This window comes from Drosophila nasuta, chromosome 2L (genome assembly GCF_023558535.2).
Source record: "Drosophila nasuta strain 15112-1781.00 chromosome 2L, ASM2355853v1, whole genome shotgun sequence".
Taxonomy (NCBI): Eukaryota; Metazoa; Arthropoda; class Insecta; order Diptera; family Drosophilidae; genus Drosophila; species Drosophila nasuta.
Genome location: NC_083455.1, coordinates 8,396,157 through 8,423,579, shown reverse-complemented (window position 1 = coordinate 8,423,579; position 27,423 = coordinate 8,396,157). Strand labels below are relative to the sequence as shown.

The following is a 27,423-nucleotide window of genomic DNA, read 5'->3' as shown; positions in this document are numbered from 1 at the left end:
ACGCATCACTTTGTTGTCACGCATTGGCGGCAACGGGGGGGTCACCCGGGGACACCACTTGTAGTGCATAAGTAGCACCATTAATAGGTGCCACATGCACTATCTTACTTCGAATGAAGCAGAGAAGGAAGGGAAGGAGGTCTAGTTTTTACGAGTATTTTGGATGTTGTTTTTAATGATTGCAGAGCGTGCCGGTTTTATGAGCCTTTTTTCTGGGCATGCATGTATAAAGAGGGCCTCCACATTTAAGTTGCGTATATTGCCCGGGATATGTTTTTGGAATGCATACATAAAAAGGGTTTCGAGTCTGTGCTTTATGGTCAACGAGGGGGGCAACATTGTTGCTCAACTGGGTTTCGATTTCAAAATAAGAGCAAACTTTAGTGTTCATGTGAGGGCTTAATTGGATAATTAAACGCTTGCTTAAGTACAAAAGATATTTGCAAAACATCTTTATCTATCCAATTAACAATTAAGTAGATAAGTCCAGGATTTCCACCTACACAATAATAAATTGTATTTTATGGAGAGTAAACTATCATTGAATTTGAAATAATAACTAAAGTCGCATTTATTAATCATGCTGGTCAAATCGAAAATACTGAAAAGTCATCGATCAATTTTTAATCTTTCGTTTCTTTACTTTTTTTCTTAAAGCCACAAACAGTCTGGCAACACTGTGAACGCTTACGCAAATTTGCACGTGGGCGTCGTAGCTTACTCACGCGTCAAAAGAAACACAAACGAAGACAAAATGCTGCGCGGCCGCTCCGCTGAACGCGTTTCTCGCAGCAACAACAACGACAACAACATCATAACACCACACAAACAGAAACAGCAAGAGCAACAAGTTAACAACACAACATCTTGGCAGCAGCATCCACCGCAGCCAAAGCCAACAACAGCTGAGAACAAAACAAACTGCAATCAGGCGACGACGACCGCGACCACTGCAACAACAAATGCTGCCGCTGCCACTGCCGCCGTCGCAGCCGCAGTCGCAGCTACTGCTGCTTTTGATGTTGGTGTCGCGGCTGTGTTACCCTTCAGTGTGCGTTTGCACGTTGAACAAGACGGTACACAAACACGGAGCAGAGGTAAACTGGAAACTCGTGCGACTATCGATAAATCGCGCGCGACTTTTTCGTTCACTCTTTTGATCGTCGTGTGATCTATGGCGGCTTTTAGTGTTTCTAGTTTGTTGTAGCAGCAGTTGTAGTAGTCAGCATAATTATTACACAAATATCTACAACAGATCAGAAACGGACGACTGTTAAATTGTCACCGCGGTGCATTTTGACAGACGCCCCAAGAGCATCATCATTCCCCATTTCCCCCATTTGGCTGTCAAGGTGGCTTCGCCATCGCCATCGCCATTGCTGTCGCCTTTGCCGACGGTTCGCGTTCTTGTTGTTAATAGCATAAAAGTGTTTTAATTTTTATTAGCACGAACACACCGGACTGGCATCCACAGGTTCGTTCAGTTGTGCAGTCGTCGCCATCGCTGGAGGATCGGTCGTCATCTCCATCGCGTAGCGTCGCGTCGCGTGTGCCGTTCGTTCTAATAAAATCAATCGAAAAGATCTTCGCGTGTGTAAAGTGTGTGTGTTGTTTATGCATGTTGTCTCTCTGAAAAAGGGTTTAAAATTTGTTTAATGCATCCGTTTTATTAACGATTCCTTTAGAGTTAAATATACATATAGAAGAGAGTCTTCGATAAGTTTTGTTTGATCTTATACCAAGTGAATAAATATCCCGAAAATTTCAGGAAATTAAGTGTGTGGCAACAACCATAAAAATAACTCAAGTCAACTTTGTTGTTATTCTAAATACATTTACGTTGACAGCAATAAGTGGTGGCAGCATCATCTCAAGTTGCCCCTGTCTGAATTAAGTACGAGTCGAGTGAGTGAGAAGCGGCTACCTACCCATAGTTGTTGAAAGTCCAAGTGGCAAACGGAAACGTTAAACGTGCAACGTCCTTGACAAAGAGGTGAGTGTTAAGGCCATAAAACGTCGCTTTAAGTGGGTTAAACAAGTCATTGCATTTGGGTGGCAAGATGAAAGTAAAATTGAAAGTACAGGAAATTCCTGAGAATAGAGGTTCAAAACTATGCGTTTTAAAAATTATAACTAATATACTATATTAAAATTTTCTTATGCATAACATTAATATTAAAGAAGAAAATCTGAGTATTCAAATATTTCAACTCTCCCATTCTAACCGCCATAACTCAAATACTTTTGAAAACTCTCAGTTATCTGTAATTTTAGTCGTATTAATTGACCAATTTATGAATATAATTATGCGGCTAAGGAAAACTCGCATTTCACCGACTCCATATCTGATAATAAATCATGCTAATTGTTGTTGTAATTCAAACAGTATCGATACATATTAATTAGCCACACCCAGTTTGGCTACGGGCCAAACAACGTCTGTGTATTAATCTGAAGATCTCTGGCCTTATCTGGAATGGCGCCATAAATACCACAGCCAAGTCATAATCTATTAATTACCCGACTTTCCACACATTTTCAAAGCAGGTTGAACTTTACGAGTCGTATATTAAAGCAAATTAAAATGTTTTTTTTTTCTCAAGCGGAGGACCATTGGCTGCTATAAGAAATGGGGAAGAGAGAAAAAAAAGATTTAGGATACTGGTTGTAGACTTTCAGAACTTTGACGTTTATTATGTGGTCGTCATGAAATTTGTAAGTTATTGAGAAGATGGACTAAATGAAGAAATTCTAGTGCTTATAATTATATTTCAGTTACTCATTAAGTTTAACAAAAATAATAATTGGATTCGAAAATTAATGAAGATTATAAATACTCTAGTTATACAGAGTATAAACGTAAATATTTTATTAGGTGAACGGCAGCCACAATTTGTTTGGCATTTCCTTTTTGGCTTAAAGCGATTTTCTCCACTCTGTTTTGCTCTAGCGACAATCTAACCAAATGCGAGCATGTTTCCAGAGTCTTTTAACAAATGAATACTTATAAATTTGTATAATATATTTATTTGATTTCGACATTCGCTGTTGCTGCTTGCCGCTTCAGTCAATTCAATTAAAAAACGCCCACTGTTGAAATTAGCATAACAATTTATAACTGCCTCGACGACGTCTCCTCAGAGAGTGTGGTTAGCTTGTTATTATTATTTTTTTTTTTTTTTTTTTTTTTTTATTATTTTGAATATATTAGCTATACAATTGTGGTTGATAGAGTTGGCCATATTTGGTGAGTGTGCCTCCGGCATTATTAAAACATAAATAATATTGCTGTTAATGATATTTCCGCTCCAAGTTATGAGTTCATAAACAAATGCAAATCAACTGGAAAATTGTGGCAAACAAATTTGCGCATCGTCTTGAGTAAAAGTCATGATCTGCTGTTTCAGATTTAAATTCAGATTAGGCATACAAATTTTAATGCTTTGTATTGACTGCATTTCGGCACCAACATTAAATTTGCAATTCAAATCGAAATGGAGGTTTTTTGTTTTGATTGTCGGGCGTCAGCTGTGATTCAAGTTCGGATGAAACGAAACTTTATTTTAATGATTCATCAAAGTAAGTTAATAGCTTTTCGATTTTTGGCTTAATTACAGCATAAAAATATTCTAAACCGTTTTGACAGGTTTTCAAAATAGTTGCCATTGTTTTTTTGTTTTCAAATTGAGAAACGTGGCGCCAATTTAAGCGCTTCACCGAACGCTTAAAATGTCATTTATAAAAAGTTGATTGGATGGCCTAACGTTTTTGCGGTTTGGTGTTAACTGAATTAAAACGCAATATTCCGTCTTGAGAATTGGCTGGGTGTGTCTTAAGAAGCTACATAGATAATCACTTGATTATATGGCTGTTAGATTTGTAATATATTCTATTGTTGTTTATGGCATTAATAATATGTTTACAGCCATTTTGTTTGCTGCCGATTGAAGAGCTGCGAAATTTGCTTAACTCAAGTTATGACTTTTTACGAAAATAAAAACTTGTTATATTACCATATAATTGGAAAATTTAGTTTGATTTACAACACGGAATAAATGATGATACTGTTGATGAGGCTACACGTCTATAAAAATCTTTATAAATACTAAATTTAAAATTCTGTTGTTTGTGATATCAAAAGATTCTACAGACGACATTTGAAATGATTATATAGAACACTAAAATGTTGGCTGCAATATAAATTTCAATAGAATTGTCATTTGCAAATGTGTTTTATTATTTGTTGTTGGCGTATTTCAATGATATTTGAAAGCCATTAATTTACCACCTTCTGCCCCAATTACACTGACAATTTATGCAGCTTTTTATCTGTTTTTATTTTTCTTATTCATTGCTTGTTTGATTGAGCCGCTTGGCAGGCGGCAATTACCATACCAGAAATCCGAAATCAGCACCGTACTCATATATATAATTGACAGACCTTTCAATATTATGAAATGAGACGGAAAAGGAGTGTGAAATCGGTTTGTGTAATAGCTGAATGGCCAACATTTCAGCTGTCAACTACTGCATTTTTCATGAAAATCCCACAACATACAAAAAAAAAACAAAATTTAAATAGATTCGTAAAGACATCAATAGAAAAATATTGCATAGAAAAGCTGAATACAGAAATGTCGAAGTCAAGTGCTATTGAACTCGTTGGGATCTTGACACTTTTACATAAAAACAAATTCCACTCAAATTGCGCCGGAAGTTATACAAAAATCTATTATGCTCGTGCCATAATGAAACCAATTTATCAGCCCAGCTCGAAGTCAAACTTAAATGCGAAGGCGACGGCGACGGTGATAGAAAATCGGTTCAGTTTTTTTCAATTAAAGTGAGGAAAAATAAGAAATATTAAACAAAAGCCAAAGAAAGTTTTGCTGCAAATGAAAATCCGTTGAAGAATTTCCCTAAGCGCAGCTTAGTTGGGTTTCCCTCTCTCTCACTCTTTTTCTGTCTCTCTATCTTTCTCGCACTCTTCATCGATCTATCTCCAAGTCTGTGTATCTCACTGGGGCCGGGTCTTGAGATGCGTAGGCGCCGAGCGTCGTTTCTTTCCGTGTCAAACCAGCAACTGACAGCAGGTTTGCCAGCAGTTTCAGCTCCAACTTGGAGCTCAACTTGGAAGCTGAGTTTGAGTTTTCGGTTGAGCATTTAAACGCGGCTGATTTGATTTCAGTGACACGACGCCTGGGGCGACGACTACGACGACGTCGACGACGAGCGCGAAAAACTTGTCCTACCCACACGCCACACAACCTCAAAGCCTCTCATTGCAAAACTGAGTTGCAGTAGCAGCAGCGATCGCGTTTTTTGCGATCTTTTCCATCGCCCTGGGGGACTTGGGGCACATGTTGCATGCTGGCAACTGATGCCGAAGTCAAAATATTTGAATTTCTAATGCCATACCGAGGGCTGTCCCAACTATCAGTAAATGCAGATGAGTCATGTTGATGTTGTTCTTCTCTTTATCGACTACAACTTTATTATGAAAATCACAAAAACAATCATAAATTTTGAGTTTATCTCGCGGCCTTCAGTCATTGATTGTAAAGCATAAATATTCTGTAAAATATGGCATAATTATTATATCAAAACAATAACTTTAAACAAATGTATTATATAAACAATATTAATATGAACATGCTTGAATACATTTGCGATTAACAAAGAAAGATTGATTACTCGATCTGCCATTAGGAACTCAAAGCAAAGGCATTAACATAATTGAATATTGGTTTTTATATCCCAGACTCATAGACTCTTTACATAAAGTATGTATGTATGTATGAGTATTCGCGATCAGCGTAAGCAACCGAGAAGATATAGCCATGTTCTATAAGATCAATAGATCTCGAAGACTATAAGTGATAAACTTATTCTGTTTCAATATATGATATATTTTAGTCTTTTGTCGGTATATAAATTAAGTATATTTGGTATATACTGGCACTTTTTTTCTTTTATTGAGAATGATTAGCAGCTTTCTCACTTTCGACCGATTTTTTACTTGTTATCAACTAAAAAATAAAATTCTTTTTTTTATCATTTCTTAAAGGAAGGAACTTTGTAAAATAACTTAACTATTTTGGAGTAATACCTGCATAGGTTTTTAATCTTATTTTTATCGAATACCTTCGGAATTTACTTTAAAAGCAACCCGCTTGCAGTTTGCTTAGGGCGCTTGCCAGTTTCCATTTAATCTGATTGGAAAACTTTTCCGATAAGCATCAAATTTCCAATGATGATAAACAAGCAACGCCTTTTGTCATGATGCCGACAAACTTGTTCGATCGACTTAGATCAACAGAGATCTAACCCGGCCAGTGGGTGACAGTTTCTGTGGTCGACGTCGACGTCGACGTCTTCGTCGTCGTCGATGTCTACTGCGGCTTCCGTGTGCATTTGCCTTTGCTTAATTAAATGTCAATCATTGTACATATAGTCGTGTATATGCCTAAACCTCAGCATCATTGTTTTTGATTTGTGCGCTTTATTACGTTGATGGGAGACGGCGTCTCTATGGCGACTCGCTTTCATCCATTTGAAGACGTATTGGGATTAAGCTGACTGCGTGGGCGCTGGACAGAGATCTGTCTTCGTATGCACCGGGAGGCATTAAAAAGTATTTAATAAATTTTGGACTGGGGATTATGAGTTTAATGCCATAGTGCGTGCAGACTTTGGGGACTTTTTAGGGTATTCGATTGACATTTGGTGGGAAATGTTCTTAACAGTCTCAGTAGCATTTTACTATGAACTATCCGTTTATACGTTTCGATGAGCACGTAAAGTGATTTACCTGATTTGTGTAGAACCCCTTTCGAGTACTTGGAAATGAGCTATGAGCTTATAAGATCTAATCCTGTTATCTACTGTGAGAATAAATGAAGCTTGTTATTTGAAAATGCCTTGAACTTGTGGCATTCTTTTTGGATTTGTGTAGATCATGGAAAATTTGGCAAAGCATCAGAAGCGGAATCTACAAATCATAATCCATTAGAAGTCAATAGATCGCATAGCACACGAAGCTATATATCAAAATGCCTCTTAGTATCATAAATAACCTACATTTCTTTTGCAAACTTTTGCTAGAAATGTGCAGTTATTTATGTACTTTTAGTTGACATTAATATCGGAGGTACTACGTCAATATTTATTTCTCTTTCACCAGCAGTTGGAGCTAAGTACATAATCCCAATTATTCCTTAATATAATCCCAAGTCTCAATAAACTCTGTCAAGTGGCACATAAAAACCTTAAACTACTTTGAAAAGCTCTCAGCTCGAGAGTGCAGATTCAACGAACTGGTAAAGTCTGTTGTAACATTGGCAATTGCGAATATAACCATAAATGGCATATGTTTTGTGCCTGTGACTCAGTGACATTGTAGAGAGCGTGTCTAAAACATGGCTAGAACCAGATGAACGGAAAGAGAGAAAGAGAGACACAGAGGCAGAGATGGCTACAGTCTAACTGCCACTATAAATCCATAACTGTCACTCAAGTTTTTTGTGGACCAGTATTGGCAGAAGTTCTAGAGTTCTTGTCTTTTAACGCCATAACGACATTGCTATTGCCGCGACCGTTACCACATTCCTGGGACCCCTTTATAGCCAAGTTAAAAAGGCCGTGTGGCTGTGAAGATGACCACATTTCTTGTGTTTATAACAAAAAATAGGAAAATAGAAAAAATTGTCTAGTAGAACTAAGATTTACCAACTAGATTTATGTCGTGGTTTATAACACTTCCCGATCCAACTTTGTGTTTTACGATTGCTCCTACTTTAATGCCAATTAATGTGCACTTACTTGGCCTTTTATTTTATTACATCGATCGTTAAATGTTTGTGTATTTCCAACAAAATTTATTAGTTAGTGAAACTATAGCACAGCTTCCAGGTTGTAGGTTCCAACTTCCATCCGAGAGTTATATAGTTGTTGCTTTTGAAGGCTTTGATCACCGAGAGATTTAAGCACCCGATAACAAATTGCTTCAATTCACGGTAGCACTTGTTGTGGTTGGCAACAGGTTTATTTATTGGGCACTGAAACTAGAAGCGTATTTGAAGAAATTGCAGGGAATGTGGTAATGGAGCAATAAGATAAACAGTTGACTAGCTAAAAGCACGATTTATGGCTTGTAATTGAAATGTGATGGCCAAGTCGGAGATCAACTAATACACAACTTACACATGCATTAATTATGGTTGAAGAAAAACAGAAAGAATATTCAATAAGTTTATTACCCACCAGAGATGCGTCGAAATGTACTGTTAGTCCAGAGGAAGTACTATATTTTGCTAACATTATGTATTCTAATTTGCGTATTGGGATTTTAAAACGGAAATAGGTTTCAGCAAATGCCACGGAAATCGTAAAAGAAACACTTCTAAATAATCAGACTCTTTAATGTTATCCAGCTGCGTGAAGAGTTATTCTCGTCAGTTTTATTAATATTTAAAATAAGAATGCCATATCTCTCACATCAGATTTGAGTGAAATAGAGTCAGAAACACATAAAAAGTGCCACAAAAGAAATCTTCATCGTGCTCACCCGCTTCCGTTGAGTGACCGCACCTGAAAAAGCAGCGCAGAGGAGGAAAAAAAACTTAAATTCCAAAAGCACATCAACTAAACATTTATTTAACTAACACGATCCGACGAAAGAATGATTGCAAAAATCCAACATAAATCTCGGGAAACTGAAAATCAACAGAAGTGGAAAAAAGAATAAAAAAAGCTTAAGCTGCAAATGCTTTATTACGCCCACAGATGGCCGCATATATGAAAGATATACATAGTTAGCCAGATAGACAGATAAAGAAACAGAGAAATATATATATTTAGTATATGTAGGTGATACCGGAGCAACACTTCCGGCCCGAAAAGAGAGCAAGATATTTGTTTTGTGCAGAAGAAAATGCGTGTTGAGAATCTGAAAAATGTCGAATACATTTCATTAAAATTTTTATTTTATATTTTTCTTTACTGGTTACAACAATTTAATTTGAATTTTATTTATTATTTTTATGCGATTTTATGGGGCAGCCACAATGCATTTTATGGGCTTTTATTTTTAAACATAAATAAACAACCACCGACTGAGCGTCTTCTGTCTACATTTTGTTGCGTCGAATTGGGTATATGCATTTTATAAAGCAGTTCGATAAAAAATAAGAAAATCAAAAATTTATATATTCTATCTATTATTCTTATAATTGATATTATTTAATGTTAATAAAATAATTAATTAATTTTATATATAATAATGTGACTTCGTTTCTTTAATATTTGTAATACATTTTTGTAACTTAAAGTTTGTAGTATTGACTATGTATAGAAAATTCTCAATATCAATATAAAATATTGTATTCTTTTAATCTATGTTATTTGGTTTTTAAAAAGTTAGGGTATATAAACTTTCACATGCTGACATTCATTGATTTTCTCTTGTTTGCTATGCACTTTATTTATATTACAGCGGACGCAGGCACAAATCAGATCGAAGTGAAGACGAGTCGAGGCGATGAATTGGTCGCGCGTGTTGCTAGTTGGATTGGCCGCATTGGGCCTGGCGATTGTGGAGGTTGCATCACTCTCACTGGATCCAGGTAGGTGGTGCAGTGCCGCACATTGCAGCATTCCCGCATTATGTTTACCGTTGTGTTTATGGGCAAACACGCGATAGCCAGACCAGACCAGACAAGAGTCAGGGGCCGCAGGGTAAATATTTGCCGGACAGTTGGCATCGCCCAAAAATCAACTCAAATAGCGATTTATGTAAATCAGAAAATGCCAAGTAAACGTCAACGTTTGCAACGCCGTCCGTCTCTTGTCACTTATAAGCAATGCTGTTGCATTTGCGGCTTGTTGTCGACCTCCCTGCTCCATAAATGGCGTTGGCGTTGCCCGATCACGAGCTGACCAAGCTGCAATTGCAATTGCAATTGCAGTCATAGCCGCAGTCGCGATCGCCATGTGGAGTCCAACTCCAAGTCTAACTCCAACTGAGTGTGGCACGATATCGTGAAGGTCACTTCACATACGCCTGTCAAAGCACAGCTCCTACACATGACAAATAACTGCACAAATGCGTGAAATTCTACATACTTACACATGATGTCTTTGGGTCTTGAGTCTTTTCGATCTCTTGTGCAAATATGTCATGTATCTGCTTGCTTTCCACTTTTCTGTTTTCAGTTTTCAGTTTTTCTTTTTCTTCCTTCTTCAGTTTTGTTTTTTTTTGGGTCAACATGCCGCTGGATTAGCCGTTCAGTTGCTGACCAAAATAAACAGCTCAAAGTGTTGTAATCATCACTGGCAGGCGCGAAAACTGATAGAGCAAGTGCCAAAGATTTTTCCGTCTAGGATTAGCAAACAATGTCCACTGACAGTGTTTGATTTTTGTTATGTTGATTTTGTAATCGATACGTGTAACTGCCTATCACTTGCAAAGCGGAAGTTTGTCTAGGCTGCAAAGATAGCATAATATGAGTATATAAAAAATAGGCAGAAAAAAACAGATGAACTACAAATCAATCATAATTGATAATAATAATTCAGAAATATGTTGCAGAAAATTTTACTTCTATTTAAAATGAACACATAACTTTATAATTCGACTATATATATATATATAAATCCATGCGACGCTAGTAAAAAAATCGACATAGGCTTATAGGTAAGGTCGCGAACGTACGCTACTTTGACAATCAATAAAAAAAAGATTGGTTAGAGTAACCCCAACGATTTTTTATATTTAAAATATATATACCAAAATAACTTAACACGCGAAGTTTCATTCACCTGCTTGCACTTAATACGAAGCAATTACAATAAAATGATGTTTTCGGTCGCGAACGTACGATTTGAACATAGATAAGAAGCAAAATAAAAATAAACAGTTAATTGAACATTTTTTCGCTCACTTTGCATTTTTTATCTTATTATTGGATTGCTATTAAGAGATTTGGTAGAAAAAGAGCAAACATATCATATGTTTTCTTTGTGAAATAATAAAACATAAAAATGCATACAAAAGCAGCTAAAAGTAAAAAAATTACATTTTTTCAGTTTGCAGGCAATTTTTTTTATAAAAACAACGGAGATATGCTACGGATCCATTGTATTATGAAAATTTGGATATTTCTTTATGACATTATACAAAAAAATACGATGAATGTGAAGATTTTTTTTTTCGGTCGTGGTTTACTTTTTTTTGGGAATTGCCCATATCAAAAAAAGTAACTTATATTAAAGGCTGAAGTGACTTAATTAAATGTTGGTTGTTAATTATATAGAAACATTATTCAGCTAAAGATTGTTATGAAAGAAAAGAAAATATGGTAGATTAGTTCTCAAATTTATTTTTAAGTATACAATACAAGTTTGTAACTTTGTTATAAACCAAATATTATTGTACACTGAAGTAATTATAATCTTAATATGGGATGAAAAATAATTTGAAAGTATTAGAGTTGAACTGAGAGATCCGTGTACGATGTCTTTGAGCTAAATATGTTATTTTACAAAATTTAAAAGTTGTAATCAGAAATAAAATGAAGGGAAAACACTTGAGCTAGTTAAAGCAAAATAAACTGTATATAGATTATTTTTAAAATTGATCAGCAAGTGTAAAAGACAGTTAACACTAATGACATAAATATAGTATTCCTCTGTAAGAAAGGTTTGTTATCTTGTCTTATTCCTCACCTTGAATTCACTTCCCCGATATTGAAAGGTTTAACATTCCTACTATCTTATCTCTCTTGTCATGTTGCAGTTGCCTCTGCCGAGTTGGAGCAGTTCATCAGGAAAGGCGATGTCGTCATATCCACTCGACACATCAGGTAAATTGCAGCTTAGCCTTGATGATGAGCTTATCAGTTGTTTAACAACTTGTTGCACACACTTTTCAACCACATTGCAGGCCACGCCGCAAGCTGCACATTTCGATTGAGGCGCTGTTCATGATTGACTTTCCCATGTTGAAGCATAAGATGTCCTTCTTCCTGGATCGCAAGCAGCAACGCGTTACGCTCGACATAAGCGCCAATGGTGCAACCGAGTCACGCAACTTTGACATACCCAATATCAATGAGACGAGCACCATTCGATCTTTGGCCCTGCAGTTTGCCAAGAATAGAATCACATTGTTTGTGGACTGCAAGGCGAGCACCCACCACGACATCGACATGAGTCTGGCCAAACTCTATACTCAAATGGACGATCCAGTAATCAAGCTGGTGAGTGTAGCCATCTCTTGAAAGACAAACAGATCTTACTTAGACCTAATGTTTGCTTCACAGTTCAGAGAACGCAAATATCCACTGCACTTTGATGCAGACATGGAGCACTCGCTGCAACGTGCCAACTGCCAGAAGGGACTGCATCGTCGTGGCAATCGTCGCATGCTGCGGAACAAGATCAGCGAGCGTGGTAAGTTATCGATCAGTTGTGGGTTGCTCTTCAGCCCACCATACTCTTAATATTCTCCTTCTTCATTGCAGAGAAGAACAAGAAACGCGATGTGCGCAGCAATTGGTATCACGAGCCAACTCTAGCCCGGGACGGTGTCGATCAACGACAACACGAAATACCTACAGATGTGGAACGTGGCGATATTCCCGTCATGCATGGCGATTGTGAAGGTAGGCTATAATACTCCCTTTTTGTGTACTTGCCAGTTAAGTCAGAAAGCAAGTCGATGACACTCGACGCTTTTGGGGCGTGTCTAGACTTTTGACAGCATTTCAGTGGGCCATCAACAGCTGTGATATTTTGGGTGGGACGGTGGCCTTTATGAGGCGTTGCACTTAACTTATCTTTCTGTGGAGATGTTGGCGTTTGTGTCAGTCAAGGTACATAATTCAATTAAGCCAAAATTGTAAAGAGTTGGATGCGTTTTTTTTCGGTGGGATAGCACTTGGTTTAAAGGCGTCTTAAAATACAGAGGCAGTTGCCAATGAAGGCCTAAAGCAGAAGACTTTATTTTTAATTTAATATTAATTACAAAATATATTATAGAAACGTATATATATATATATATTATTATAATTGTTATATACTCAAAAAGATTTTAAGCTCTCGACAGTTAAAAATGATCCAAATTTTATTAGTGTCGTTTATCCCTTAATGTAATGAAAGTTCAATTGAAAAGTTATATTTAGTAGTACAATGTTTTAGCGGTCGAATTCGCGGAAATTGGGCTATTTGAAATCCAACTGTGATATACATATGTCTGCTACTATAGTTAAGTGAAGAGGAATACTTTAAAATGCTGCATACGAAAAGGGAATAACGTAAGATCCGGATTAATAATTGCTTACAGCCATTAGCAATTAATAATTTACGATTTGCCTGTAAGTCGACGTTGTGAACAATTGTCAGTTGTTCGATGAAGCTAAGCTCGTTTTTTATGTCCATCTATCTATCTCCCAGCCGACGTCTCTGTGCTTACCCTTTCTGAATCTGTATAAAGCCAGAGCAATAAGTGTCGTTACTTAATGCGATAATGCCATGCAAATCTGCAGCCAATTAATTACACTGCTCGTATATGGCTATATAAGCATTACGAGTAGATATCTATATACGATTGCGAGCACAAACATATGTACGAGTATGTGAGTACCCACATGTTGATCTGCCAATAAGTCGCAGCTAAGTGACAGAGAAACAAGCATGGATCGCCCACTGAAAAGACAACACTAATGAACCCAGAGATATGCCAAAGCCAAAGCCAAAGCTACAAAGCCCGTGAATAAGCTCGAGCACTCGTTTGGGCCGGAGTCGAGAGACGGAGGCTGCGTTCGGGTTTTGGGTTTGGGTTTCGATGTTTGAGTGCTGTTGAGTGCAGTTTCATTCGATGTCGACCCAAGCATAATTATTATTTATCTAGCTCAGTGCAAAACGCCAAATTGGTAGCACGCTCTGTACCCCCACACACACTCCACACATACACACACACACTTACATTCATTCACACACTCATGGGATAGGCGGCATATGGTAAATCGCAAAGGCAAACGTAATGAATGACGCCGTCGAGATGGAAACGAAGGTTGCACACACCACAAACAAGATCGTAGATCGCAGCGTGTACAACCCGAGTTCCCCTCCCCTTCCTTCACTGCACCCCTATATGCATGTGCTCCCCTTCCTCCTTTCATGGCAGCAACGGATGCGTTTGGGCGGCGGCGGCGTTTTCAATGTTGACAAAACTCACTCAAACAGCTAAAAAGACACACGGACAGCCGAACGGACGGATAAAATGAAACCGTTGAAACATTGGACTAGTTTAGTTCTCTGTTGTCGAGTGCCGAGCATGGCGTCATGCAACACACATATATATGAGATTTAGAGATGAGCCAAGAGCTTATTAGCACACTTTTAACAGAGGCTCAGCCAAAAGCTACTTACCTCAATAACTGCAGAGAAAAAGAGTGTAAAAGACATTTGCAAGCAATGTGAATCATTTAATATCATTTCTTGATGACTCAGAGGTCGTAAAAAAGCAGTGTCTTAATAAATTTTTGATTTTTTTACGATCAATTTTAGTTTAAAATAAAACAAGAGTTCAGAATTCGTGGGTTTATTCTAGAAAATATCATCAATATTAATGCTGTGTAATTTTATGATATACTTCTAGAAAATTAACTGTCAAGATTTGCTAGAATATAATACATACAAATTATGTTATAGTTAATAACGAAATAAAAGTTTATCAAAACATAGCTGTAAATATTAATGTTACAAAAGCATTGCCTATGTTGGATCAATTAATGAATGATTCAAGTGATTAATTATGCAATAAATATAAGTTAACAATTAAATAAACTTTTTTATAACCTTAACTGTGATTTAAAATGCTAGTCACAGATCGTGACTGTGGCGGTAACTGTGATTCATCGCTAACGTGGGGGAGAATCATCTCTGAGTGCGGTGAGATCGAATTGGGTGCTCAACTCCGTTGTCGCAATGCATTAAAGAGCGCTAAAACGAGGCGCATTAGCAGCTGGATATTGAGGCCTAAGTCTCTGTGGGTTCAGGCTTAGAGTCGTCCAAGCGACAAAGCGGATTAGGTTGCAATCAGGAATTGCTCGGTGAGGCTCGATGGCCACAGAGGGGCGATTGCTCAAAATGAGTGCGATTTTAGCATTGGTTAGGCCTTAATCTTGTCAGACGCCTGAACGCTTCCCACACACACTCACACACATACTATGTACACACACTTATATAAATTTAAACGCTTATACTGCAACTGCAGCTCATGAATTATTGTTGCTTTATTTAAACTCTTATTTTTTTGTTTGCGCCTTTGTGCTCATTGTTCCAGACGCCCTCGCAAGATCGCTGAGTGATCTCTTGGCATTGGTTAAGCTGCTGCGTGAAGACGTCGCCCACCAGCGCCAGGAGATTGCCTACTTGCGCATGCTCTTGGAGAACTGTGCGGGCTGCAAGGAGCCAAGTGGCGATAATAACATCAGACTCGAGCCCAACTGTCGCACTGCGAATCCTTGTTATCCTGGTAAGTGAGACGCACCCAGCTTCAAGTGCAACTTCAACTGTAACTCTCAACTCAACGATCAACTGCAACTCTTACTGCCCACAGGCGTTGATTGCCATGATAGTGCCTCGGGACCCAGGTGCGGCCGTTGTCCTGCCGGCCTCATTGGCGATGGCAAACTCTGCAAACCGGGCGTCAGCTGCGCCGACAGACCCTGCTTTCTGTAAGTAAGATTGCATGACAAGAATTTACCTTAACTTGAGTTTCTTTTATATGAATGTTACGAGTCAGTCCCATATATCCCACAACCACCAGACTGTTGTCCTCACTGTTGTTAATGGCGTTTAGGGCGTGGCCGTTGCATCCATGTTAATTGTATTTGTCATGCTCTTCTCTTGACGTAGATGGACGCCCGACGCTTGAAAGGCGCCGCCACACGCAAAATGTCGTTCAGAAGATCCACGCTCTCTCTCTCTCTCTTCTCTTCTCTTTCCTGTAGATGGCAATTATTTGCATATAGCCTTAATGGCAATTTGATGTTGTTTATGGCTTAATGATGCAGCCAAGCGACGCTTTTTTCTGAAGACTTTCATATCTATGATTGAGAAGTGTTTGCCCATTGACATCTCAATTCATCTCCACACTGAATGATACCTGGAATGAAAAAGAGCGCAGAGAATGACAGTCTTCGCAATGCCATTAGTTAGGCTTGATAGACCCTTATGACAAGTGCTTAGATCCCAGACTCTTGATATGCCAATCGTAGAGTAACATTCAGAGTCGCAGTAACAGTCACAGTATGCAAAATGCCTAATCCCCTGTCGGATTAAGAGCTTAGCACAACAATTCTTGATACTCCACTTAATGCCATTCAAAGTTGATCACTTTAAGCATAAATCTTCTTCAGCAGAATGGCTTAATTTAACCGCTCTTTATGGGCTACTTTATGCCATTAACTAAGCTGATAAGAAAAGATATATTGAGTAGAATTCCTCAAATCTGTAACTGCGATTTACAATTTACACATATTTTCTCTGTAGCATAACAATTAGTGGCACTTAGGAGTTTGACTCTATATAGGAAATGACAAATTTTAAAATATTTGCTTATGTTAAGTGTTTGCTAACTATTGCAATTATTATTAAACTCCTGAAGTTCAAACATACTTTCAAGAGCACGTTCTAAGAACGATTAAATTAAAAAAAAAAAAACAAATAAAAGACACTTCTTTTAAGACACCCGCTGACATGATGACTACTTTAAATCACAGCTGGAAGTAGCTCCATTTCCTTAGAACCCTACACTCTTGCCGTTTTGCGGAACCTGGTCGTAAATGCACCCACGGCCCATATGAAGTATAGTCTTTCAACCGGAAGAGAACTGAAGAGCAGCAGGTTCTTGCTGAGTTTCTAAGTGTCCAAGTCTATTAGACTATTATGCATAAGACCCACAGCAGAATGCTACAGAGTATTGACTAATAAAAACATCAATTCTAATGGTTGACTAAAATTTGAATAGACATGTCATAAATATGTTAAACAAAACTATAACGGTTGTAGAGATGAAAGATATTTTGTAGAAATTGTTGAACAAAATGCAACAAAACCGTTTGCAATAATGTATTGTCAGTATGGAAGAAGACATAGGTGAAGCAGAAGCTATAGCTACGAGTATAGCCTGAGGTCGGTCGGTAAGTTGTGAGGTCTGGACCACAAATGGCACTTGAAACTGACGCATAAATTAGTTAAATATGCCATGTGTGGGGAACCCGCACAGAGCCAGAACAGTGACTGCGAGTGGAAGAGAATTGAGAACCGACTGACTTCATTGTGTCAAAACACTTAAAGTGATTTCGGTCTGTGAAATGTGAGAACCCTAAACCCGATGCTGTTCATAGCGCAGCACTCGACACAACAAGTGAGCGCCTGGCCACGCGCAGGGGAAGCAGCTCTTGGCCATAAATTTGTGTAAATTATTGAAAACGGGCAACAGTTGTATCTGAGTGTTTGTGAGTGTGTATTGTAGGTGTCTATGCCTGGGTGCGCCCTGGGCAAAGCGACCCTATTTTAATTTGCATAAAATTGTTTTAAATGTTGTCAGCATCGCCGACTCGTTACTGTCATCTTTCATTATCGATGAAATGTGGCCAATGCGTGTGGCAAACGGATAAGCTCGCACTCACACACACACACAAATATACACAAGTCACATACCACAGTTCAAACAATAGCCATCTTGCCCCCCGCAACACCATCATTTTAATTTAGAACCCATGAAATGGTGTTTGTAGCCGGCGTCATAGTTAAACATGGTCAACGCTTTGTGTGCCTGACATCTCGTGAGTCCGAGTTTGAATAGCCAAGATCAATTCTATTAAAATGCCATAAAACTTGAGCTAATGACACACACCTGTTGATCCTTTGTTGTGCGCTCTGTCTAACATTATCATCGGCCAATACAAGGGCTTGGCCCGACCAAATCATATTCATTGTGCCCACCAAACTGTTAATGAACATTGATCTCTGCTCTGCGATGGGATGCCACAACAATATCAGTTTACTTACTAAATGGTGTTTTTTGAGAATATAATAGTAAATGGGACAGGCTTATAAAGAATTTTGAGCAGTCATACTTTCACTACTTCTTCTGATTTTTGACCATAATATGTTAGTTTGATTTACACAATTTAGTTATGCGATTCCTTTTATTGGCAGAACATGCAACATAGAATTTTCCTATTAAAAATCGAGTTATGTACTAGTAAAATAATTGTAAACATACATTGCAGAGTTTTTAGCTTAAATTAAAAGTTAGTTCTATAGATTATAAACATATTATATATATACCATATACCATATTATATATCAAAACTTTCTGCATTAAGTTTTGCATTTCTTGCTATAATATTTACGATAAGAATAGAATCAAAACTTTTAACGAAAAATGCAATAGGATCGACTTCACTTATCTAGTTCTAATTTCTATCTAATTTCCAAACGGATATCAATCTATATTTATAAGGTCAGAAATTTCTATTATTACCCTATTGCTCAGCAGGTGAGTTGCACTTTCCATTTCCCAAAGTGAGCTGTCCTACTAAATCTTAAACCCTCCGCACAAGTTACCCTAACTAGAAAAGCCAATCATTGCTTAGCCGGAGGCAACATCCAACCAGCCATCAAAAGTTTCACTGCTTTTCAACGCACAATCCAAAGAGACTGAGATTGAGACTGAGGAGTGAAGCTGTTGTTGAATTTAAATTATGCGTATGATGAAATAATCAGCAATGCAATCAAGCGAGTGAGAAAGAGAGATTATATTACGCTGGCCAAGATTGAGATTTAGATAGAGATTTTGGATGCTGATTCGAGCTGCAAACACATGTGGCATGCAGTATTCGGCTTGCAACATGTGTATACACATGTTGTGAACAATTTTAGTGGAGAGAATTCCATTTGATTATGGCAACTTTCCCACAGATTCTTAGGCCTGGTCCAAAACAAAACGTTTACAGCAAACATTTGACTGGTAAAAGCAGCTCCTCCACAACAAAGACAGAATGAGAAAGAGATGGAGACGGTCTGTGAGCGAGCGAGCTGGCGAGTGAGTGTGAGAGAGAGGGGAGGGCAGCTGGTTCACAGCAACATCAAAGTTCGGTGGAACGCATATCTCAGCCGCGAATCGAGTTCGCCTACGCACCGAAAAAAGTAACAGCCACGCCGCAAAAGTGGAGCCATTGATTCCAAGTCAACGTTGTCGTTGCTGCAACTGCTGCGCTTGCTTTTGTTGCTGTTGCTGCTTTTTTGTTGACTGTGTCGCCGTGCGCCGGGACTGAGCCAGCGTTTGACTGCTTGAATTCAAATTAATAGCCAACTGGCTCTGGCTGCTCGTTTGGTTCGTTGCCCGTACTGTGCCGTGTGCCGCACAGTGGAAAAAAATTCAAGAAAAGTATTTAATATTCAAAATCCATTTCTTGGTGTAGGACAATAAATTAGAACAACGTTATTTGTGTTAGCATTGACAATTAAATGTATAAGTAATTTATTTAATTCTTGGATTATATAAAATTAATTTCAAACAATTCTTTGGCAGGTTCAATAAAGATTTATAAAGATTTATCTACTTTTATTGAACACTTCACAAATTTCTTCTATTCTAAAAATAATACCATATTCTTGAAAATTGTTTGTTTTTTCAACTCTTTTTAAAAAGTAAAATACATTAAATGAACTGAACTTTGTTCAATGCTGTCACTGTATGGTGAGTGCAGGCGCAGCAATGAAAACAAAAACAAGCCACGTCAAGACCAAGTTGAGACCAAGCCCGGACTCGAACTGAAGTTAGAGAAAAGTTAAAGCTAAAGCTGGAGCCAGCAGACAACCTACTGCCAACCTCACAGATAAGTGGCCTGTGGCAAAATAAACGCCGCTTTATGGCAGTTTGTTGTAGTTTGTCCAAGACTTGCGCCACATGGCTGCTCTTGTTGTTGTTGTCGTTGCGATGGATGCACCAACTCCTTGAAGGGAGAGCCTGGGCAGTGGAGTAAAGTGTTTCTGTTGTTAGGAGTAAGTGGTATGCATTTGCATGGCATGCGCTACCATTAGATGCAATTTGGGTGGGATAAATGCGACCAGCAATCGCAGCTCCCAATAATAGATAACAATCTGGAGAGCATTATTCAATGATTGGCGAAAAGAAAGGAAGAGAACGTTATAGAAATGGGTTCAGCACGTCTTCTAAAAGCGAAATTTATTGAGATCTATCGGCAACCGATGACAAATAATTTCAATTTAGCATGAACTGTGAAATCAGATTGTGAAGTGTGAAAGAAATTGTTGTTGAATGTGAATAAGTTTCAAAGATAAATGGTGAGGAAGACTTACTTTAATATTTAGGTATGTGGGCTTCAAAATCTTATTTAAAATTAATACAACATAACAGCTTGAGTAAAAACTAAGTTATTCTTCGTTATAATTGCTTGAAAGAAATTTTTAAAAAGAGTTTTAAATTGAGTTTAGATATTAATATCAATTTAATTATACGAGATTGAAATGTCCTGAAATAATTTTGATTATAGTCTTCTTTCTATAAACTATAAAATATTCATAACATCATAGCTTGAAGCCAACATTTTTTCTGTGAGTGTAACTTTTTTGTTGCATTCCTTTCGTTCCTTTTATTGTTATACATATAAGCATACACGCATATATAATCGCTCATATTCAGAAGCTCATCGCTTGAGCCATCTTTTACTCAGCTAAAGGCTTAAATCAGCCCTCATGTCATGAAGTTTTGTGGCTCATTTCGCGTTAGCCAAATGGAAATGGCCTAAAAGCTTCTTTGCATGACTTCAAATCCATGTTCGCACATTACTCAGTCCGTTGTCTGTCGCACTCGTGTCCCGAGGTCCGTGTCTAAAGGTTTTGTGTCTTTTGGGTGGTGCCTGGCAAAGTGTTTGAACTGGACTCAAGCAGAGGAGCCAAAGGAGGAGCACAAAACACGGCAAGAGCGTCTGCAGTCCAGTCCAGGCAGCAGCAAATTGGAATTATGAATTATGAATGCGTGGTTAATAAAAAGAACGAGGAATAACACCAACAACAAGAAGACCAAGACAAACGGCAAGTGGGTTCGTCATGCTAACTGCTTGAATGGAGTGGGATGCAACTGCTGATGAGGGAAGCAGAGGGGAGAGGGGTAGGGATGGCAGGGCAGGGCGGTGGCAGAAATGCTAATGCGTTCCTCGATGCGCTTGGCTAACTATTTTCCCAGCACTCAAACGAAGCCGATGCTGATCTCAAGACCCGGCTCCTCCAGTCAAGACAATATGGTCGACTGAACTGAAACAAAGCAGAAAAGCGCAAAGTGCCGGACACAACGAAAAAAACCCCTACGCAACATTTTGTGGCACCACAACAAACGCACATACTAACTCTCTTCACCTCTGTGACTTTACCCCTGACACTTTGAGATGGAGTCTGGACATGGACGTGAACATGGACAGCAACAGCGCCGCCTCATCGCGATGCCGCTTGCCACTTAAGTACTTAACACTTTTTGCTAATTGCGCGTTGCCGCCAAATGCTTCTACCAAAATATTGACGAACGCACACACACTCACACACAATTTTAACAAGTGTTGTTGGCCACCAACTGACAGCGCAAGTCCCACAGCACTTGAGTTCCTATTGCGCCGCAATTCTGTACAGTGAACACTCAATAAATAAAACTATTCAAAAGATTCGTATGATATAGAAATCTGTTAAATTCTTTTATAAATTTATACTCTGCCCAAGCTCTATTTATAGAGTGTTGTCTGCACTTGTGAACATTTGATGAGGGAGCTAAAATACTTTGTATAATCATCTGCCATATAGGGCACTACTTGTAGTTGTCTACTTTGTCTATTCGACTGTTGTCGTTTGATGTGGTTGCTCTACATTTCCTGCTTTTTAAAATCGAGTAATACTATTTTTTATCTAGAACTGCTGTAACTTTGTTTATTTGGATATATCTCAGTAATATGAATTTTTGAATACCATTGCTACAATAATTTTTATTTAGAAAAACTAAAGCCTAAACTAATTTTAGATATCATAAAACGGTTGTTAACTTTAATGAGAATAATTCGGAGCAATATTTATGAGAACCTGACCGTTCAGTACTTTGGCCTGCAACTCCACTTGGCCCTTGGACTGCCCACATGGTCTAGACTCTAGACGTTAGTGGATCTACATATGTCTTTTGACTTGAAGTCTGTGGGCTTAGTCGTAAAACATGACAACAAATGGCTTCTGGGTCAGTTGGACACAGTAGTTGGCTAGTTGTTGTTCTTCTGGCGAAATTCGCGACGAGCGATTGCCAATGAGTTATGTCCTGGGAGAGTTTTGCAACTGTGGCAAAGTTAACCGTAAAAACCGAATGCGAACTAATGTCCATGTCATGATATGTAAATGTAAATATTATGTGGAGAAGCCATAAGCGAATCCCACACTCTACTCGCTCGACCATAAAGAGAAATTTACATGCGAGCCAACCAGCCAGCCAGCTTGTAACTGCACTTTTGTTTTGGCCATGGGCCATTTGAATGGACATCATCGAACTACAACCGAAAAGAAACCTGGTCTCTTCTTCTTTTATTTATTTTGTACGCAACGGCTTTTAATAACCTTTTCTTGTAATTGTAATTTGTTTTCTTTGCGGCCCTCCTTCGCTCTTCCTGTGCAGCATATCCGAAAAACAACCCGAACATGAACCACAAAACCAAACCCATGCCCAAAATCCAAGCTGGAACCCCTCAAACCTCAAACACATGGTCATTGGCTGCGCTTTGTCGGTGCTTTTGTGTCCCAGGGAGAGGGTCTGATTCTACTGTAACCTTTTCTTGTGTTCCCATGTTTCCCTGTGTCCCCAGCTGAAACATCATTAATAAATTTGCCTTTTGTATGGTTACTCGGTTATTTCTACAACCTTTTGTTGGTCCCAGCTATGAGTATTTGTTCCTGACTGTCAGTCAGTATTAATAATAGTAAACAATAACAACATATGCATATCTTACTATTTATACTATTTCCACATACTACAAATATACCTCTGGACTTTTTACCCCCCGTTTTGCAGAGGCGTTCAGTGTCACGATACTGTGAACGGTGCCCAGTGTGACTCCTGTCCGGTTGGCTATGAAGGTGATGGACGCACATGTTCGATACGTAATCCTTGTCTGGACACACCATGCCCCTCAGGTAAGTCAATAAACAACAACAAACTGTTCATGTGTGTGAGTGTTGTTCTTTTTAGCGGTCTGTTTGACTTTTTGATTAGTTCAGGTCTCAAGTAGTGAATTTTTTTTTTTGGGGAGCCACGTTTTGTTCTCTCTGATTTTTATGGCTAATTTGAGTTTGTCGTGCCTTGAGCTACAGTCAGTTGTGTGGGTAGTTTAAACAACTTGAAAGTTTGGTTTGAAGATGAGTAAAATATAATAATACTTAATGTATGAATACACAATAAAATCAAATAAAAGTAATTGCCAGACAAAGTCTCTTTTACGACAGATAACTCTTCAGTTTAAATATTTATTGTGGTTCTCGTGTAGATTTGGTTCTGTTTTTTCTTAGTCATGACAAAACTGAAATGCCATAAGCATTTCCTGGTAGCGTACACAATTCACACGATTGTTTGATTTATTAATGCGCAGTTTGGAGCTCAAAAGAAATCGCCGTAGCCTTTTGATTGAAAATCTCTTGAAAATTATAGGTTACCCGGGCAATTTTCAATGAATGTGTGAAACAAGGCTGCTAATTAGAGTGCAGATCGGACAGAAAGAGAGACACAAATTTGAAGGTAGGGTACTTAGTCATATTTGAGGCGTGCTGGAATGTTATGCCTTATATGGGAAGTTGGCTAATTGAATTCGGTTAAATAATAAAGAGTGAAGAGCAGTGGGTGGAATTTGTTTAATTTGTTCTTAAAATATAAACACGATATTAATGCATAAATACATTCTCGTTATTAGGCAACATTTTAGTGCCCACACATAACGTGCAACACTATCAGAGGCAGAGCCAGTTCTCGGCACGCAAATACTCGGTTGTAACAAACTGAATTAGAGCACAGCACCTATAATTTAAATTTAAATTCTAAACGTACTTAGAGTGACAGAGAGCACATCATAAATCACTTAATAAATATAGTCATAAGTCGTAAGCTCTATGATTGGCAAATCGAGTCTATTCAAAGTATTATCGTCCTGTAACAATAAAACTCTTCAACTACTTACAAAATACAATTAAAATTATTTTAAAAAAAATGCTAAAGAAAAATATAAAACTTTAAAATAATGGACTAAAACCATAAAGAAAGAACTTCTTCTAATACTCTGTGACCCAACCCATCCAGAAAGTGGAGTTTATAAGCGTGTTACGAAAATTTGCCCATTTCCCCCTCTGTAAAATGAAACGTGAATAAAAATTATACGATACTTTTCCAAAAAAAAAGAAATAAAAATCTAAATAAAGTTGTTTTATTTGAGCAATAAACGAATTAAATGTGCTGCGTTTTGGATACAATTTTTGGTAAATAAATTTCCTTTTTTTTTCTATCTATCAAAATCATATTTCATATGCCTATATATCTCTATTATCAAATTTCATTACGCTTCATGTTTATTCACTATCATTTTCTGGTCTTGCTTTTGAAAACATACCTGTTACGCGTTTTACTTTCGTTGCATTGGCGATACAGTTATGTTTCAACATACATAGGTGAAAAATATTATAACAACTAATTCTTTAATCTTTTGCAAACATAACCTAACAATTTGCTAACTTAACCTCACTTTTTTACGTAAACCTAATAATTTCATATAATCTATCTGATTTATAAACTTTTTTTTATAATTTAATTTATTTTAACAGGTGTCGAGTGCATTGAGTTAGGCTTCTCGCCCTATTTCCAGTGCATTTCTTGTCCGCGTGGCCACAAAATCAATGGCACAAACTGCCACGATGTGGACGAATGTTCTCTCTATAGGCCTTGCGATGAATCCGCTTCCTGCAGTAACCTAAATCCCGGCTTCCGCTGTGGTCCTTGCCCGCCAGGCTTTGATGGCATTCATGCTCATGGTAGGACAAGTAAATATTTATATTATGTTGAATTGCATAACTAATTTGTTATTTTATATAAGGCTATTCTGCTGACTATTTGGCCGTAGGATTTCAAAAGCAAACTTGCGAAGATATTAATGAATGCAAGATGGGTTTCTTCAGATGCCCAGAACATTCCATTTGTCAGAACACAGTTGTAAGTATAGAATGGGAAGCAATTTATTCAGCAGCAGATTTAACATTTAATTTTAGGGATCCTACAACTGTCAGTGCATCGATGGTTATGTTGCCAATGGCACTTTTAGCTGCCTGTCGGCTGCAGATCTCTGCCCCGATGGCAGCATGTGCTCGAGGAATGCGGAATGCGTGCCCACGGATAGCTATCACTATCAATGTCGCTGCAGCGTTGGTTGGGCGGGCAACGGAAAGATCTGTGGACGTGATCGCGATTTGGATGGCTGGCCAGATGAGTCGCTTAACTGTGCGGAGCCGCACTGCAGGCGGGATAATTGCCCCGACTTGCCAAACTCGGGTCAGGAAGATGCGGACTTGGATGGCATTGGCGATGCCTGCGATGATGATGCGGATAGTGATCAGGTGGTCAACAGCAAGGACAACTGTCCATTTGCCTACAACAGTGATCAGTTGGACTCGGATCACGATGGCATTGGCGATGCCTGTGACAATTGTGTTTTCATTTCAAATCGTCGGCAACTGGATGCGGATGAGGATGGCATGGGCAACGAGTGTGACGATGATATGGACAATGATTCCGTCGTCAATCAGTATGACAATTGTCCACATGACAGTAATCCCAATCAATCCGATATGGACAATGATGGTGTGGGCGATGTGTGTGACAATTGTCCCACAATTCCGAATCCCGCACAAGAGGATCGGGACATGGATCTGGTGGGAGATGCCTGCGATAGCGACATCGATGGGGATGACGATGGTATACAGGACTCGGAAGATAATTGTCCAATGGTCAGCAATTCTGATCAGCTGGATACGGATTTCGATGGCAAGGGCGATGCCTGTGACGATGACATGGATGGCGATGGAATTCCTAACTATAGAGACAACTGTCCACTGGCCAAAAACCCCGACCAACTCGATGCAAATCGTAATGGCAAAGGCGACATCTGCGAGGATGATGAGGATGACGATGGCACTCCAAATATCATCGATAATTGCCCAAATAACTCGATGATACATCGCACAGATTTCCGAACTATACGCTCGGTTATGCTCGATCCCGAGGGCGATGCTCAGCTTGATCCCAACTGGGAGGTGCATGCAAATGGTTCCGAGATTACACAAACTTTAAACTCCGATCCCGGACTGGTAGTAGGCAGTGATTCCTTTGGAGGCGTTGACTTTGAGGGAACTTTCTACATCAATGATGATACGGACGATGACTATGTGGGATTCATTTTCAGTTATCAGAGCAATCGCAAGTTCTACGTGGTGCAGTGGAAGAAGGGAACTCAAACCTATTGGCAATCGTCACCATTCCGCGCCTCCGCCGAGCCAGGGGTGCAGATAAAGCTCATTGACAGCAATACGGGACCGGGATCCATGTTGCGCAACAGTTTGTGGCATGCTGGCGATACACCAGGACAGGCCAGACTACTCTGGAAGGATCCGATGAATGCCGGCTGGAAGGAGAAGACCTCATACAGATGGTCCCTGGTGCATCGACCCGCGATCGGTCTCATCCGACTGCGGTAAGTTTTTTTTTAGAAAATGAAATGCATGGAAACTAATGAAGCAACATATTTTGTATTTCGTTTTTAGCATGTATGAGGGAGCTCGTTTGATTCTGGACTCGCACAATGTCTACGATGCCACGCTTACCCTGAAGGGCGGTCGCTTGGGCGTTTTCTGTTTTTCGCAAGAGATGATTATATGGTCGGATCTGGTTTACAAATGCAACAGTGAGTACTCGTTTTGGCCCTCTGGCAATGGTCCTTTGCCCACTCTGAAACCCATCATCTCTTTCTCTTTCGTCATAGCTCGTGTACCGCCCCTTATCTACAACGAACTGCCAACTCACATGAAGCTCAAGGTGGAACTGGAGAACTGAACAGTTAAAGTTCCAGTCGTTGTTGTCTTTAACCCAGTTTGACCTAAGCAAAAAAAAGTATCTGCCATAAATCTTAACCAAATTAACTAAGTACTTATTTATTTGTGTGCTGCGATGCAACCTTAAATATTATAAAATAAATACAAAAATATTTAAAACAAACCTAATATGATGCTCTATGTAACATAAAATTAAAAAGTAGCATTATAATAATGAGA

General features: G+C 38.6%; 1 protein-coding gene across 5 annotated transcripts; it reads left to right on the top strand.

Annotated features, from left to right (window-relative positions):
* Window positions 1-712: 712 nt before the first annotated feature.
* Window positions 713-27,372, top strand: LOC132789090 (cartilage oligomeric matrix protein). 5 transcript variants are annotated; one of them, XM_060797154.1, is made up of 15 exons: window positions 716-1,097; window positions 1,769-1,993; window positions 9,494-9,623; window positions 11,795-11,861; window positions 11,942-12,257; window positions 12,321-12,450; window positions 12,522-12,662; window positions 15,347-15,538; window positions 15,623-15,740; window positions 23,135-23,256; window positions 24,928-25,134; window positions 25,197-25,312; window positions 25,369-26,846; window positions 26,917-27,056; window positions 27,135-27,370. In XM_060797154.1, exons 3-15 carry the CDS (start codon window positions 9,539-9,541, stop codon window positions 27,203-27,205), a joined length of 3,183 nt encoding a protein of 1,060 aa, XP_060653137.1. In that variant the 5' UTR covers window positions 716-1,097; window positions 1,769-1,993; window positions 9,494-9,538; the 3' UTR covers window positions 27,206-27,370. The 5 variants fall into 5 exon arrangements, with proteins under 5 accessions (XP_060653052.1, XP_060652883.1, XP_060652958.1 ...); XM_060797069.1 differs by having other exon boundaries at window positions 713-1,097; window positions 1,848-1,993; window positions 26,917-27,372; XM_060796900.1 differs by having other exon boundaries at window positions 713-1,097; window positions 26,917-27,372.
* Window positions 27,373-27,423: the final 51 nt, after the last annotated feature.

Coding starts and splice junctions, on each gene's coding strand:
- LOC132789090 (XM_060797069.1), top strand. CDS start 9,539: ATGAATTGGTCGCGCGTGTTGCTAGTTGGATTGGCCGCATTGGGCCTG. Junction 23,257..24,927: donor GGACACACCATGCCCCTCAG/GTAAGTCAATAA, acceptor TTATTTTAACAG/GTGTCGAGTGCATTGAGTTA. Junction 25,313..25,368: donor CCATTTGTCAGAACACAGTT/GTAAGTATAGAA, acceptor ATTTAATTTTAG/GGATCCTACAACTGTCAGTG.